General features: G+C 51.5%; 6 protein-coding genes across 6 annotated transcripts; 3 read left to right on the forward strand and 3 right to left on the reverse strand.

Moving 5' to 3' along the window:
* Positions 1-546: 546 nt before the first annotated feature.
* Positions 547-2,781, forward strand: K489DRAFT_386911 (vacuolar sorting protein; the record flags this gene model as incomplete). Its single annotated transcript, XM_033606272.1, has 3 exons — positions 547-1,119; positions 1,141-2,382; positions 2,446-2,781. The coding sequence occupies 3 exons, from the start codon at positions 547-549 to the stop codon at positions 2,779-2,781; spliced, it is 2,151 nt and encodes a 716-aa protein (XP_033463707.1).
* An 811-nt stretch (positions 2,782-3,592) lies between these two features.
* On the forward strand, positions 3,593-4,570 carry K489DRAFT_407384 (uncharacterized protein; the record flags this gene model as incomplete). The annotated part of the gene is made up of 1 exon (XM_033607360.1): positions 3,593-4,570. One exon carries the CDS (start codon positions 3,593-3,595, stop codon positions 4,568-4,570), a length of 978 nt encoding a protein of 325 aa, XP_033463708.1.
* A 689-nt stretch (positions 4,571-5,259) lies between these two features.
* K489DRAFT_311788 (uncharacterized protein) lies at positions 5,260-6,702 on the reverse strand (the record flags this gene model as incomplete). The annotated part of the gene is made up of 3 exons (XM_033600809.1): positions 5,260-6,186; positions 6,238-6,390; positions 6,439-6,702. 3 exons carry the CDS (start codon positions 6,700-6,702, stop codon positions 5,260-5,262), a joined length of 1,344 nt encoding a protein of 447 aa, XP_033463709.1.
* Positions 6,703-7,794: 1,092 nt separating this feature from the next.
* K489DRAFT_377105 (ankyrin) lies at positions 7,795-9,200 on the reverse strand. The gene has a single exon (XM_033604080.1). It carries the CDS (start codon positions 8,965-8,967, stop codon positions 8,005-8,007), a length of 963 nt encoding a protein of 320 aa, XP_033463710.1. The 5' UTR covers positions 8,968-9,200; the 3' UTR covers positions 7,795-8,004.
* A 474-nt stretch (positions 9,201-9,674) lies between these two features.
* On the reverse strand, positions 9,675-10,637 carry K489DRAFT_377106 (uncharacterized protein). The gene has a single exon (XM_033604081.1). The coding sequence runs from the start codon at positions 10,545-10,547 to the stop codon at positions 9,855-9,857; it is 693 nt and encodes a 230-aa protein (XP_033463711.1). The 5' UTR covers positions 10,548-10,637; the 3' UTR covers positions 9,675-9,854.
* Positions 10,638-12,132: 1,495 nt separating this feature from the next.
* Positions 12,133-12,749, forward strand: K489DRAFT_377109 (uncharacterized protein). The gene is made up of 2 exons (XM_033604082.1): positions 12,133-12,172; positions 12,233-12,749. Exon 2 carries the CDS (start codon positions 12,259-12,261, stop codon positions 12,628-12,630), a length of 372 nt encoding a protein of 123 aa, XP_033463712.1. The 5' UTR covers positions 12,133-12,172; positions 12,233-12,258; the 3' UTR covers positions 12,631-12,749.
* Positions 12,750-12,787: the final 38 nt, after the last annotated feature.

The raw sequence follows: 12,787 nt of genomic DNA on the forward strand, positions 1-12,787 counted from the left end.
AAGAATGCGCCATAATTCCATTCTCAAGGATAGGCGGACAGCCGCATGAGTCATGCACAAGAAAAGACATGACAGATAGTGTAATTGTAATCGGGCAATGGAACGGGTATCTGCAGACGGAACTGATGCGGGCGCTATGTTCCGCTCACTAGTGCAATGAGCCGTGACATTCCTTCATAAGAAGGATAAGGTTTACGACAGGTCAGGCTTCCATACTAGTCCTTGGAGGAGCCCGGTCGGGCCGTCGCATGATCACAACTGATGAATGCGAAGCTTTGTCGTCGGAATGCACATAATCTATGAAATGCGGCACAAGCTTAATTGATGCACATCCCGCGCAGTATGCACGCGGCCGCCGGAATGCTGGAAGGTGTCGGAACACGGTCGAACTGTCAGAATAGCATGCATGAGACACGGAAATTCAGAAATGTTAAAGAAGCGTGCGAGCCCTCTGTTAACGACGTATGTAGTACGCATTTTACGCATATTTCATCAGTCAAGGACGCGAAACCTTGCAACGAAACGCACCCGTCTTTTCCCCAGATCATGGCGAACTCCTCCCACGACGGCGCATTTGGCGCAGGAGTCGTTCATGACCTGCAGCAATCCCAGAATCTCGAGCTGCTCGACGTTATCGACCAATTGCGAGCAGAAGGTCTCAACGAACACGTCGATTTGCCGCAATTGATCGTCGTTGGTGATCAATCCAGTGGCAAGAGCTCGCTGCTTTCAGCCATATCTGGCGTTCCATTTTCCAGGAAAGACAACCTCTGTACACGTTTCGCAACTGAAGTGGTCTTGCGCCGCAATGACTCGCTTACCGACGTCCAGATCACGGTGACCATTATATCGAGCAGCTCTCGACCGTACGCAGATCGTACGCGCCTCGATGCATTCGCACGCAAGCTCCAGACAATCGATGAACTTCCCAACGTCATGGAGGCGGCTGCCACAGCAATGGGACTTGGTCCTAGCGGTACTGCATTTGCGGCTGATATCTTGCGCCTTGATGTCTGCGGTGCCCGGATGCCTCAACTCACGATTGTTGATCTACCGGGTCTCGTTCACGCAGAGACCAACCGTCAGACCAAGGAAGACATTGCACTAGTCAACGGACTGGTGGACGAATACATGGCATAGGAACGTAGCATCATCTTGGCCGTCGTGTCGGCAAAAAACGACTATCAAAACCAGATCGTCCTGACCAAGACTCGGCAAGTGGATCCAGATGGCCGACGAACCCTTGGAATTGTGACTAAACCTGACGCGTTGTTCCCCAACTCCGAATCAGAGACTTCCTTTCTTGAGCTGATACGAAACGAGGACATCAAGTTCTCGCTGGGGTGGCATGTCGTTCGCAATCCGGACTCCAATGAAAACCAGACTGTAGACCCGGGAACCTTGGAACATGACTTCTTTCGAAAATCACGCATGTCTCGAATCGATCCATCCAAGCGTGGGCTTTCTTCTCTACGCACACGCCTAAGCGAGGTACTTTTTCGACAGATCGAACGCGAGCTCCCAAGTCTGATGAAAGAAGTGTTTGCCGCTGCTTCCCGAACGCGAGACGGCTTGGAACGCATGGGACGAAGTCGAACAACGATCATGGAGAAGCGTCACTTTGTCATGGATATTGGCAACAAATTCCATAGCCTTTGCTTTGCTGCTTGCGAGGGCTTGTATGAGGATCAATTTTTTGCCGAACATGGGTCTGATATGAGCGCTCGCCGCCTCCGTGCGGTTGTTCAGAACACCAACATCGAATTCGTTGCCCGCATGCTGAAAGCTCCGTTACGAACAGGACACTTGGGCGCCTCGGAGACTTCCGAGAGTGATGCATTCAATGTGGTTGACCGTGCACGCGAGCTCGTTCACTCATATCGTGGCAAAGAATTGCCGGGAACATTCAATCCAGCTCTGATCGGACAGCTTTTTCGCGAGCTGAGTAGGCCCTGGAGATTGATGGCCCGTGAACACATCGACGCTATCTGGTTGGCCGCTCGCGTCACCGCGGTTGCGGTCATAGACTCCATCACAAACTCTCGTGTCCGTGATGCGTGCTTGAGAACGGTCATCGATCCGGCCCTCGAAAGCATGCGACGAACTATGGTAGATCGATTCGACGACTACATGGCAAACTTTGAGCGTCAGCCTATCACTTACAACCACTACTTGACAGAGAATGTCCAGCGTGTACGACTGGAACGTGATCGAGCGGCCGCGGAAGCACGATTCATCAAGTTCTTCCAGGAAAGGGAAAAGAAAGGTCTTGGAGCTGCTGGATACAATTATCTTGTCAGTTGCGCAGTGCCAGAGACTCAGCCCGACATGGACGCCCTGGCTGCGCAAAACTTGGCCGACTATGCTCAAGCGTATTATCATGTAAGATGCCCCTGCTTTGTGAGGTTTTCGGATGTTTGACCATCACTGACGTTCAGCCATCAGGTTGCAATCAAACGGATCATCGATGATGTTCCCGCACACGTGGTCGAGCCGGCATTGATGACAACTCTACCGAATATCCTCGACGCTTCCAAGATACTGGAGATGCCCGAGGCCTTGATAGAGGAGGTCGGCAGCGAATCAGAGAAACGACGAACCGAAAGGGATGCGCTCAGGTCCAAACTCGAAATTTTCGAGCGTAGCAGTATAATCTGCCAGATTTACGTGAAATCAACGGGCTCGGATTCACGCGGGCACCATACGCGCGAAAATAATACTGCGGACCGAGACATCGAGCACAACACCGTACCAAAGTCTCTGAATGGCGAAGCAAAATGATTCGAAGCAGGCATTAGTGAATCCATCATTGCTACGTTTGCTGAGCACGCGGCAAAGTCCTCTTCCGCGATCTCGCCCAGTCCTGTGCCGAATGTGGGAGCGATCGATTATCCGTTGGTCCCAATTTCTCTATCTTCAGTTCCTAGCAGAATGATGAAAGTGAAGAGGGTGGTACTAAGGCCCCATGAAGGAGCCGCAGGAGCAATAACTTTGGATTTTTACGCTGAAAAGATTATCTCTTGGAGTCGCCACTCATTTCGTTCAAAGCTATTCCCTAATCCTAGATCGAGTTTTTGGTGCTGCATCATAATCTGCTTCATGCGCTACCGTCCTGTCCATCGTGTTGCAATCGATCCGTTGGCGAAGACGGCAAGCAAGACAGATAATCGTTCGGAATGGGCATCCACGAATCCGATAGTCTCGCCGGTGCTGTCAGCCAGGATAAGCACTATCGAAGGTGGCGCTACTGGAAATAAGCACTACTGGAAGCTTTTAGTCTAGCTACACAAGCATTGATTGTTACACATCTTCACCGAGCCACATGTAGAGTGACGCCTCCCTCGGTCGCTGGCTTCGGAAGTTGTGGAGGATTCGGGGCATGCAAGCGAGGGCGGGGTCGACTTGAATACAGACCTCATGGAGGAACAATCAGACGCCACTATCGCCCCCATGCAAGGGTCGGACGCCACATTACGACGCTTGTGGAGAACGGCTAGGATATATGAAGTGAGAGTGTGCGCTCGAATGACTTTTCGAGGCGCCTAGAAGCCTGCGTTTTTTCCTCGAACCCCATCGACCAGATCTGTCCAAAATGTTAAAAAGCATGGTGTGGTTTGGCGCATTGGCCCATCTCGCACACGCGACAGCACATCCAACATCAGCTGCACTGCCTAAGAAGACTACAGCCACATCGTGCCAGGAGTCGCATACCGTCAGCGACTTCTCGAGACCCGTGAAAGGTTGTCCTACATTAACGGTGTGGCACCTTGCATCTGCTCTCTCTGGCAACGATGATGCCAGCTCAATTTGCAAGAGCGCATATCCTCAGTCTCCATACGAAACGACCACCGACTACAATTCGGACGCTTCCTTCATAGCGTCACTCACTACCACGTCTATCACTTGCACGCCAAACAGGAAACGCGTGATTGCCCGAACCACAAGTACCAAGAAGAACAGCTCGGTAATTCCCAAAGCCTCAGCTATATCGAGGACGACTTCTTCGCGGCCAACGATCATATCCAAGCCCACAACCAGCGCCAATCCTCTTGTGCAATCCCTCAAGAAACTTCCCCAAACTTGCTTCTCCTCCGTCTGTTCCTCCCTCGCCGGCACTAGGACTTTTGCGCGCTACACCGCGACCTCCTACCACGTCGCAGCAACCGTTTATGTTGCAAAGCCAGAGACCTGCGGCCCGAATGACTTCTGCGACACAACCCACGACAAGCCCGTCTGCCGACCTCGTCCTGAAGTTGACGCATGTGCGCCGATCCAGATTACCAATTTCGCCAATCCTCAGCTCGCCCTCTGTACTTCAACGAATGGTTGTACCGGTGGCTGTTGGTATCTACAACTCCCGGGCCCAGCCGCCAACTACAGCAATGGCAACTGTGCCCTCTCCAATCCATTTGCATTCACGGCCAACGATGTCGAGACGCCATGTAATGTGAACAGTGACTGTGGACGTGGTGAGGTCTGCGGACAACAGAAGTTCGGCAGGGTTTGTCGCATTGCAGCGTCTGAGACCTGCAACTCTCCGCTCACACCCGACACTTTTCTCCAGCTCTGAGACGCTATGATAATGTGGCCACAGCACAGGATGTGGTCACGGGGCCAGAGGTGTCATACCTTAGTCGAACAGAGCGGTACTGCACGCAAGTGCTCTTTGTATGTAATATGAGACAACCCCCGATAGGGGCCGATCTCCGTACCTCGGTACCCATATCTTGCAATTGAAGAGACCTTTCTTACAACCTGTCATGCACTGGGCTGTGATATTTACTTCTTTACCCTCACACTTGGTGCCTTAATTTACTCACGGCCACTCGATATCACGGTTGATACTGCTAATCAAGACACAGCACTTGCATTCCGAGCTCGCTGCTACCCCACATGTAATCCGCAATCTACCTCATGCGCCAAACACATTGATCGCAAGATTAATAACACATCCAGAACTTTAGAAGGTAAGTGGAGGAATGCCCTATCCCTCACTGTCATTAGTGCATGGCTGCATCGTCGGCGTAGCGCTAAAGCGCCAATGGCTCTGCCACATGTCCCGACCCCGAATGACCTGACAGGCAGAGACACAATAAAGCCACTCCATCGTTTGATCTCGCCTAATCATCAAAGTCTTATCTATTCACCGCTCCTTACAATCCTCTCAATACGCCCGTCCTCCAGCTTGCGCTTGGCTATCTCCTATGATAGTGTCAGCTGGCGTACAACGTATCGTACCCGGAGTATAACTTACCAGCCTCATTGTGTGAGTGCCTGAGAAAAAAAATTCTTGTAAGAACATGAACTGCCATGTTGGCAATGATGGCCGCTTGTACAGTCGACATCCTCGCAATACGATCCACTTTCGCATGCGTTCAGTCTTGCCTTGTGTTTCAGAACCGTCAAGATTGGCGGCACCAGTTTGGGCCCATGCTTGAAAGCGCAATGCACATGAAAACAAATTCCGGTAAGGTGGAAACGGTTGCAAAAGTTCATGCCGTTCTGCTGGATCTTCTTTTCGAACTGGTCCTGCGCAGCCATGCTATATTTCGGTAATGGCTTATCGACTCGCAAATCATCTGCGTTCAGATAGATGTATTTTTCATTTGTCTGGGGCGCTGTGGGAGCAATATTGACCACGGTTGCTGTCGCTGATAATGCTTTGCCGACTGCTGCATACGAGGCTCCCGAGGGAGGCGTACCTTGAGATAGAGGCGGAGCCGCTGTGATCGGTAGTGCAGCAACGGCAGCTTTACTCGGTCCTGTACTCTCATACACGTCCTGGTTGCTCATAGTCGATGTCGTCCATGCGACACTCGTCAAGTCGGTCGAACTGAACAAATCCGCCATCACGGCTGTTTTGAAGCCCAGTCGGGCAAAGCCGTGGTAATACTTAGTGGTTTCAATCAGTGTGATGCGTGCCGCTTGCTTAGCTACATTGCTGTACTCTTCGAGCACGGGAATATAACCTTTGTCATGGCAGCCGGCGAAGTAAATGTGCTTGCATTGGGTATTTGCAAGATGAAACCGCAGTAGCTCACGCAGCTTGTGGTCAGCATGCTCTTTACCGTGGCCGACATCAACGTAATTGAACAAGGGATTCGCCAGGTTAAATGCTTGGCTGAAGGTAGTCAACTGAGATCGTTCGGTAAGGATTTGAGACACATGGAGTGCTTTGGCAAGGCCCTGCAGCGATCAGTACTGCTGAAGAATTACTGGATCCCAGACCTGACTCACCTCCAAATTGCACATAACAAACACGGATATTGCCCAATCAGAAACGTTATGGTCAGGGTAATGCACCTTCAACCGGTCTTGTACCGAACTGTGCAACAGACCCGCAGCCCTGCGACCGCCTTCGGCACCAAGCCTGTACAGTTCATGTTTAAACTACTGCCTGTCAGTCACATTCATCAATCGATTCACCTGTTCACTCACCAACGCCCCATCACCATCAATCAACACAACCACAAAATTGTTCGAGTTCAGCGATAGTCTTTGCTCGATCACGATCGACTCATTTTCCTCGGCATGTTTTTGCCAAATACGTCGAGACTTTTTCTCGTCTTGCAAATCAACAGTCACCTCGTTCATTCGCGCTTGCAGCTCGTGGAAATCGTTTACAAGCTGAGCAAGTAGACTATCGCGACGTGCATCATGGTCACGAAAGTCTTGCAACTGAGCGACAAAGTCCACCGCCATGTTGAGATAGTATGATGATAAATAAATAATAAAGCGGAGTATGATGAATCGAGCAAGTCGAGGAGGAGCGAAAAGAATCTGGGTGTGCGGCAGATCTCATATACTTGACTGCCACCCGGCTTCGTTCCGGCGCTCGATTATTCGCCCTCAATAGCGATCTATTATCAACACTAGGCGCTCGGCTTGCTGCAGATCTGCTGCGCTGGCTCCCGAGCAAGCGATTCAATGGAATCTACTCAGCGCACAGCCGATTGGCACAGCCTCGACACCATGCCCAAAGCTGGTCACGGGTCTCTTTGGTGTCGGTGTATACATGTTCAGGCTACCTGTCATATCGATTAATGCCATCTCGATAAACCATCACTTTGAGCATTATTGAAACAATTAATGGTTCAACTAGATGGAACGCGCTGCATACCTGGCGTGTTGCACATGCTGAAGGATGGCAACCGATGACCCTTGGATGCGGACAATCAAATTCCTACGCACTTCGACGCGCTTCGACGCGTTTCTCTGCCGCCACATCGGCCCCCACTGCGCGCCGTATGCTTGCGTGCTGTGCCAGACTGGTGCCCCGCAACTCCGCCTTCAATGACCCGCGCAATTAGATATCTGCTCTACGGCTAGTTCTTGCAGCATTTCATAGACCAATCTCACTGAATCGCAATCTGACTATTGACATTGTGTCGCTCATGAATAGATGGGGACGAGGCGAGCGGACCAGACTCCGATGTTGAGTCGCGTGGGGACGCTGACGCCAAACAGATAGATCGCGGGGCTAGCGGGCGGCTACAGGCAGAAAGAGCCAACGGTACGGGCGGCACGGTCGATCCGCGGACCAAAAGTCTTTGCGAGGCTCACTCTTGAGAATCCTGAGCAATCAGACCGGACGGGCACCCCGACAGCTCAAGCAAAACGATCTGCTATCTGCCACTATTGAGGTAGGAAAGAGCGGGGTATCACATTAGTCATCAGCCAATGTCAGCAAATGATGACCTGGTCATTAGGATGCAACGTTCCATTTCCTCAATGCTTTGGACTGACAGATAGTGTGTGACAAGACATGCAAGCAAGTCCCATAAGCTGAGAATTCAGTCACATCTCGCATGTGTAAAGGGTACAGCAAAGTATCGCAGACGAATTCATTCCACATGGTGACGCCTTGATCGGTCACTATCCAAGAAGTGTATGCGATAAGTCACCCATGCCTCTACGCATACGCTGGGTAGACGCATGCTACATATAGACAACTCTACTCGCCGCTTTCAACCCACAGGATGATGAGTACATCTCCCATCAGAATTAGGACTTCTCAGCTACTGCAGCTTTCCGCTCCTCCAGCAGCTGCGCAGGAGTCTTTCCATTCACATCGACCACATCAGTCTTCGCACCATAGCTTTCCAGCAACTTCATCGCCTCTTCCTTGCGCCACTTCGCAGCGTAGTGCATGGGTGTCCAACTCGCAAAAATCGCATTCTCGCGACGAGGGAGAGTTTCCGCAGGCAGAATCTCATTCACATCAGCGCCTTGCTCTACCAGGTAAGTGATGGTCTCTAGAGCGCCGCGCTCTGCTGCCATCTGCAACGCGCCAGAACCCTTGACGGCATAACCATTCTGTATCAGTAGCTCAACTTTTGCCTTGTTGCTGGATTTGCACATGCGGGAACCGGAATAGCTTGGTACGGGTTGGCCTTTGATATGGAATTCACGACCCCCGCCTGCTTTGAGAATGGCTGCGACCATCTCGGGACTACCTCGTGACAGAGCTAGGTCCAACGGCCGCTGCTCATGGTGGATGTCGAATGTGGCAACGTTTCGATCTGCTGCGACTAGCGCTTCGAACACAGCGACGTGGTCATTTTGGACGGTGGATCGGATAGCTTCTCGGTCAATCACATCACTCGGCTTGACGTCGTGTTTTGAGGCAAATTCGAGTAAAGCTGCGACCACCTCGGCGTGACCATTAATAGCTGCCGGTAAGATGGCGCGATCGAGGTTCATCTTCTTCATCGCAAGTACGCCTCGAACATCATCTTTGTCCTTGGCGGGCCGGTCTTCGGAGTATATGTAATGTTGCGTTTCTAGCGCGATCTTCATCCATGCTGGCTGCTCGAGCAGGCTTCTGACAGTCGCGATGTCTCCGGCTGAGCTCGCGTCAATCAGAGTAGTTGCAGCATCCTCGCCGATCAGGATGCTATGCACCGCTCTCGATGACTGATATTTGAATGGATACGGTCTCAGGTCTGCTGGATCAATTTCTGCCATCTTTGAGAGATTGGAGTCTTGATAGAAAAACGTCAATGAGGATTTCAATACTGAATGTTAATTGGCTGGAAGTTGCGAAGACTCGTTTCACATAAAGGGGAGTGTGTTTGATAGAGAAGCAACGGAAGGGTCCTGAAAGTCATGCGGCGCAACCAGATGTAAAGCACGTTCGATTGACCTTGGAAGGACAGTGCTCGTCACTACGTATGCTGACGACGATGACGATGATGTCGTCTCAGACTCGAAAGACCATCCGCCACGATCCTACAGGCCACCAGCAATCCTGATCTTTACACTTTCGTCATCTCCACTTTTTCAGCCCTGGCGAAGTGTGGTTCGGTAAGATTTAAGCTCCGAGCCGGCTATCCGGCCCCACATTTACGTTCACACCACGCCTGTCCTTCGCGTGGCATCCTGCCCTTGGCGCCAATAAAGATCGCCTTACAAATGACGTCGTTTCTCTCTGTGCAGGATCGCATTCATTTCGAGAGAGATCTTGTACCATTCACACACGATTCTTAGTCTCGAGTCAGGTATAATATCGTATACACAGTCACTATAAATATCTTCGCAAGCGGGTCCAAGCTCAACATCGTGTGCTGCACTTCCCCGGGCCTGGTCCGCCTATGGGGCATTTAGGGCACCGGGAGAACACACCATCATTGTGAAAGGAACCTCGGAAGACATTCAATATCATCCTATCGGAGCGCTAGGTGATGCTATTTGCGATTTAAGCTTGGATCAAATCATTGACTAGTCCCGACTTTAGACTCATTCCCACCCTTCGCCCGTCACAGATCAGCGATCTTCTCCACCTTCTATCACTGACTCTCATGTGATTTCCCAAAAATTGGCGACAGATCCCCAATTTCGAGCAATTCACGCAATTACTGCTGGCTGGGGTTGTCGCAGGTGGGCGCATCCTCGGTAGAAGAGCAATCGCCAAAGGTGCCGGTCGCATTCGTCTCAGTGTCGCTGTGACCGTTAACAAAGGTAATGTCGCCATTAGCGTTCTCTTCCGCCAATACGTCGTCAACGCCGGTAGCGCCTCCGACCATGTGCAGAATCTTGTTCAACGTTCCTCCGTTGATGGAGTCTCGGATCGCGGGAATCTCCTTCGTCGCGAACCAAGATGTAGCTCCCTTTGACTGCCATTCGACGCCTCCGAACACTCGGATATCACCAGTGGCGACTATACCGATGGCGGCCGAAGATGCATCAGCATCGTCAGGGCGATAGCAGCCATTCTCGTCTTGTGGCCACTTGGTCAGGTAGTGCTCGCTCCTGGTGGAGTCGAAGAAGTCATTGTAGAACTTGTAGTCGGTGTTGAGGTCGACAAAGTTGATGGCTTGGTCTTTTGAACCACCACTGTACAAGACGTACTTGTCGGTGTTGGTGTAGTACTCGCGGAGGTAACCAACATAATCGTCGACGGTCAGCTGATCGCCGTATTCGCAGTCTTCACGACGGTTCAGACCGTGACTATTGCGGGAAACGGGCGCCGCGAAGGCAAAGCTCGAGAGCGACAGAAAGGCAACGGCGAGCGCCTTGAGGCTCGAACGCGAGGAAGTAGGTTGCATCTTGAAGTCTCTTAGGAACCGATTGAGAAAGACGGGAAAATGATGAGCGAAGGAACTTGAGCGAGCGGACGATAGAGAAGGGACTGGAATCTTCAACAATTCGTGTGCACTTCGATCACCTTTTATATATGCGAAGAGATCTTGAATGTATATTGATCGGAGACCTCAGAATTGTACTTTATGGTTTCTCGTCAGGCCTGGTCAGAGGCCAGCGTATGTTGTTCTTCTTGGTCATAACTCAGCGATCGTGACCTCCACGGCGATGATCGTGGCGATCGGCTGATTGACCGTCCTTCGTCCAGATGACAGCCTCAGCATCTGAGGATGCTTACCTCGCATTGCCAAGATTGCCTTCGATCCTGCGGTCATCCGGTACGGTGACAGTAAAATTGTGCATCAGGCGTCGCTTCAACATCATATCGCATGAAGGCAGCGGTCAGATTTAGGGCATAGAAATGAATGACGGAATGCAGACATGGCCGCAATCGCTGGACGATCACACCATATTCAGACCAGCATCTCCGCTGTTGCTATGTTCTTCGAGTTTGTGCTAGCATGAGTGAGCATGACCAATAGTTTACTGTGGATACCCGCTCATGATCAGGTCAGGCCAACAGACTCGTTCATGGGGGCTAGCTTAGTACGGCAGACTTGGCGGATGGCTAGGGCTGTCACCATTTGAGGTACCTGGATTCATCCTTCGACGCAAGATATGGTTCATATCTGGCCGCTGAAGATGTTTCCAAGGGGGATCTGCAACGATGAGCCTCTCCAAACGACTCTATTACCTGGAGAGCGCGATACAATCCTGGCTTGGCGTGCTTGGCGGTCCTTTACTCCGCTGTCCTTCAACGCGCGAAGGAGCCGCCAAGGAGCGCCATGTGCACGCCTCGTCTCGGAATACATTTAGGGCAAGGAGCCTTTTCGAGTGTCATCATTGGCTCTGTCGGACATGCGTATTCCTTGTTTGAAGCTCGATTGACACATCCGTTGCACCTTATTAGGCGTTATCACTCCAGGATTTAAGAGCTAATGTGGCCAGTCAATGCATTGTATTCCCCCGGAAGCTTGCACAGCGTCATCTCAGCATCGGTTGTGCTTAGCGCTGACGACTCGAGGATTCCAAGGATGGGAATTCTCCAAAGTCCGTCCAGACGTCTTGTTCCACTTTCATCATCCCGCATAAGCATAAGCAGTAGTGAGCGGCGTCACTACTAAACTTATGAGCATAGTGATGGCAGATGTATCGGAAGGCAGAGCCGTACCACTCCATCCGTTCTGCAAAGGACTGTGTGCCCCGATGTCATCAACAGAATCACCGATGGTACATCATGCCAAGCGATTGTGATCAAGTTCACGGTAACGTACTGGCGGCCTATGACGACTCTGACATGGCTTCATCCTGTCCTTCTCATAATTTCCACCTCAATCAGGACGAGAATGACGCAGGAGTTGCGCTTTCGAGGATGTTCACGACGAAGGTAGGCACATGACACGAAACCACCAATTCGCTTAACAACGTAGACAGTGATATTTAAGAAGAGAAGTATGCCTCGAAGATTGAAAGAATAATCAACACCAAGCACAGTTCTCCGATCTATTCCAACGCATTCTACAGACTCAAGGTATGCAAGCTTGAAAGCTTCCTCGTACTTTCATCTCACAAACTCACACTCCCTTTCCAGCTCCCTCCTCAAGCCCGACAGCAACCATGCAGTTCCCAACTACCACCCTCGCGCTCCTCGGCGCCCTCTCCACCGGCGCCTTCGCCGCCAACGTCTTCTCCTCCTTCCTGGACGCCAACGGCGCGCAGATCGGCACCACCAACTTCGACGTCTCCAACGGCGGCTGCTTCTCCGTCGGCCGCGCCAGCCAAGTCTCCTTCTCGCAATCTGGCCCGGCGGAGAATGCCAACGGACCATACTGCCTGATCGCCTACGATGCTGGCGGATGCCCGGGCAACGGAGACTATGATCAGGAGTTCCGCGATGTCTCCCTGGACAGCTCGCGGACTTATCAGCTTGCTCAGGGATTGAATGGTGCGGGCTCATACCGGTGGATTCCCTTCTCGTGTGATCCTTGATTCACTTGGACGCTTGAGAGTTGTGGAGGGATGCTGGGACACGGCATGGCTGTGGGTTTGCACAAGCGGTAAATTGGTCAGGCACGAAGAAGAATTTCAATGCAGATGCTTTGTTTAGCTACTAGAATTGCAATAAGCTCAGGAAGTTCGATCAAGC

This window comes from Dissoconium aciculare (assembly GCF_010015565.1).
Source record: "Dissoconium aciculare CBS 342.82 unplaced genomic scaffold K489scaffold_2, whole genome shotgun sequence".
In the NCBI taxonomy this organism is placed as follows: domain Eukaryota; kingdom Fungi; phylum Ascomycota; class Dothideomycetes; order Mycosphaerellales; family Dissoconiaceae; genus Dissoconium; species Dissoconium aciculare.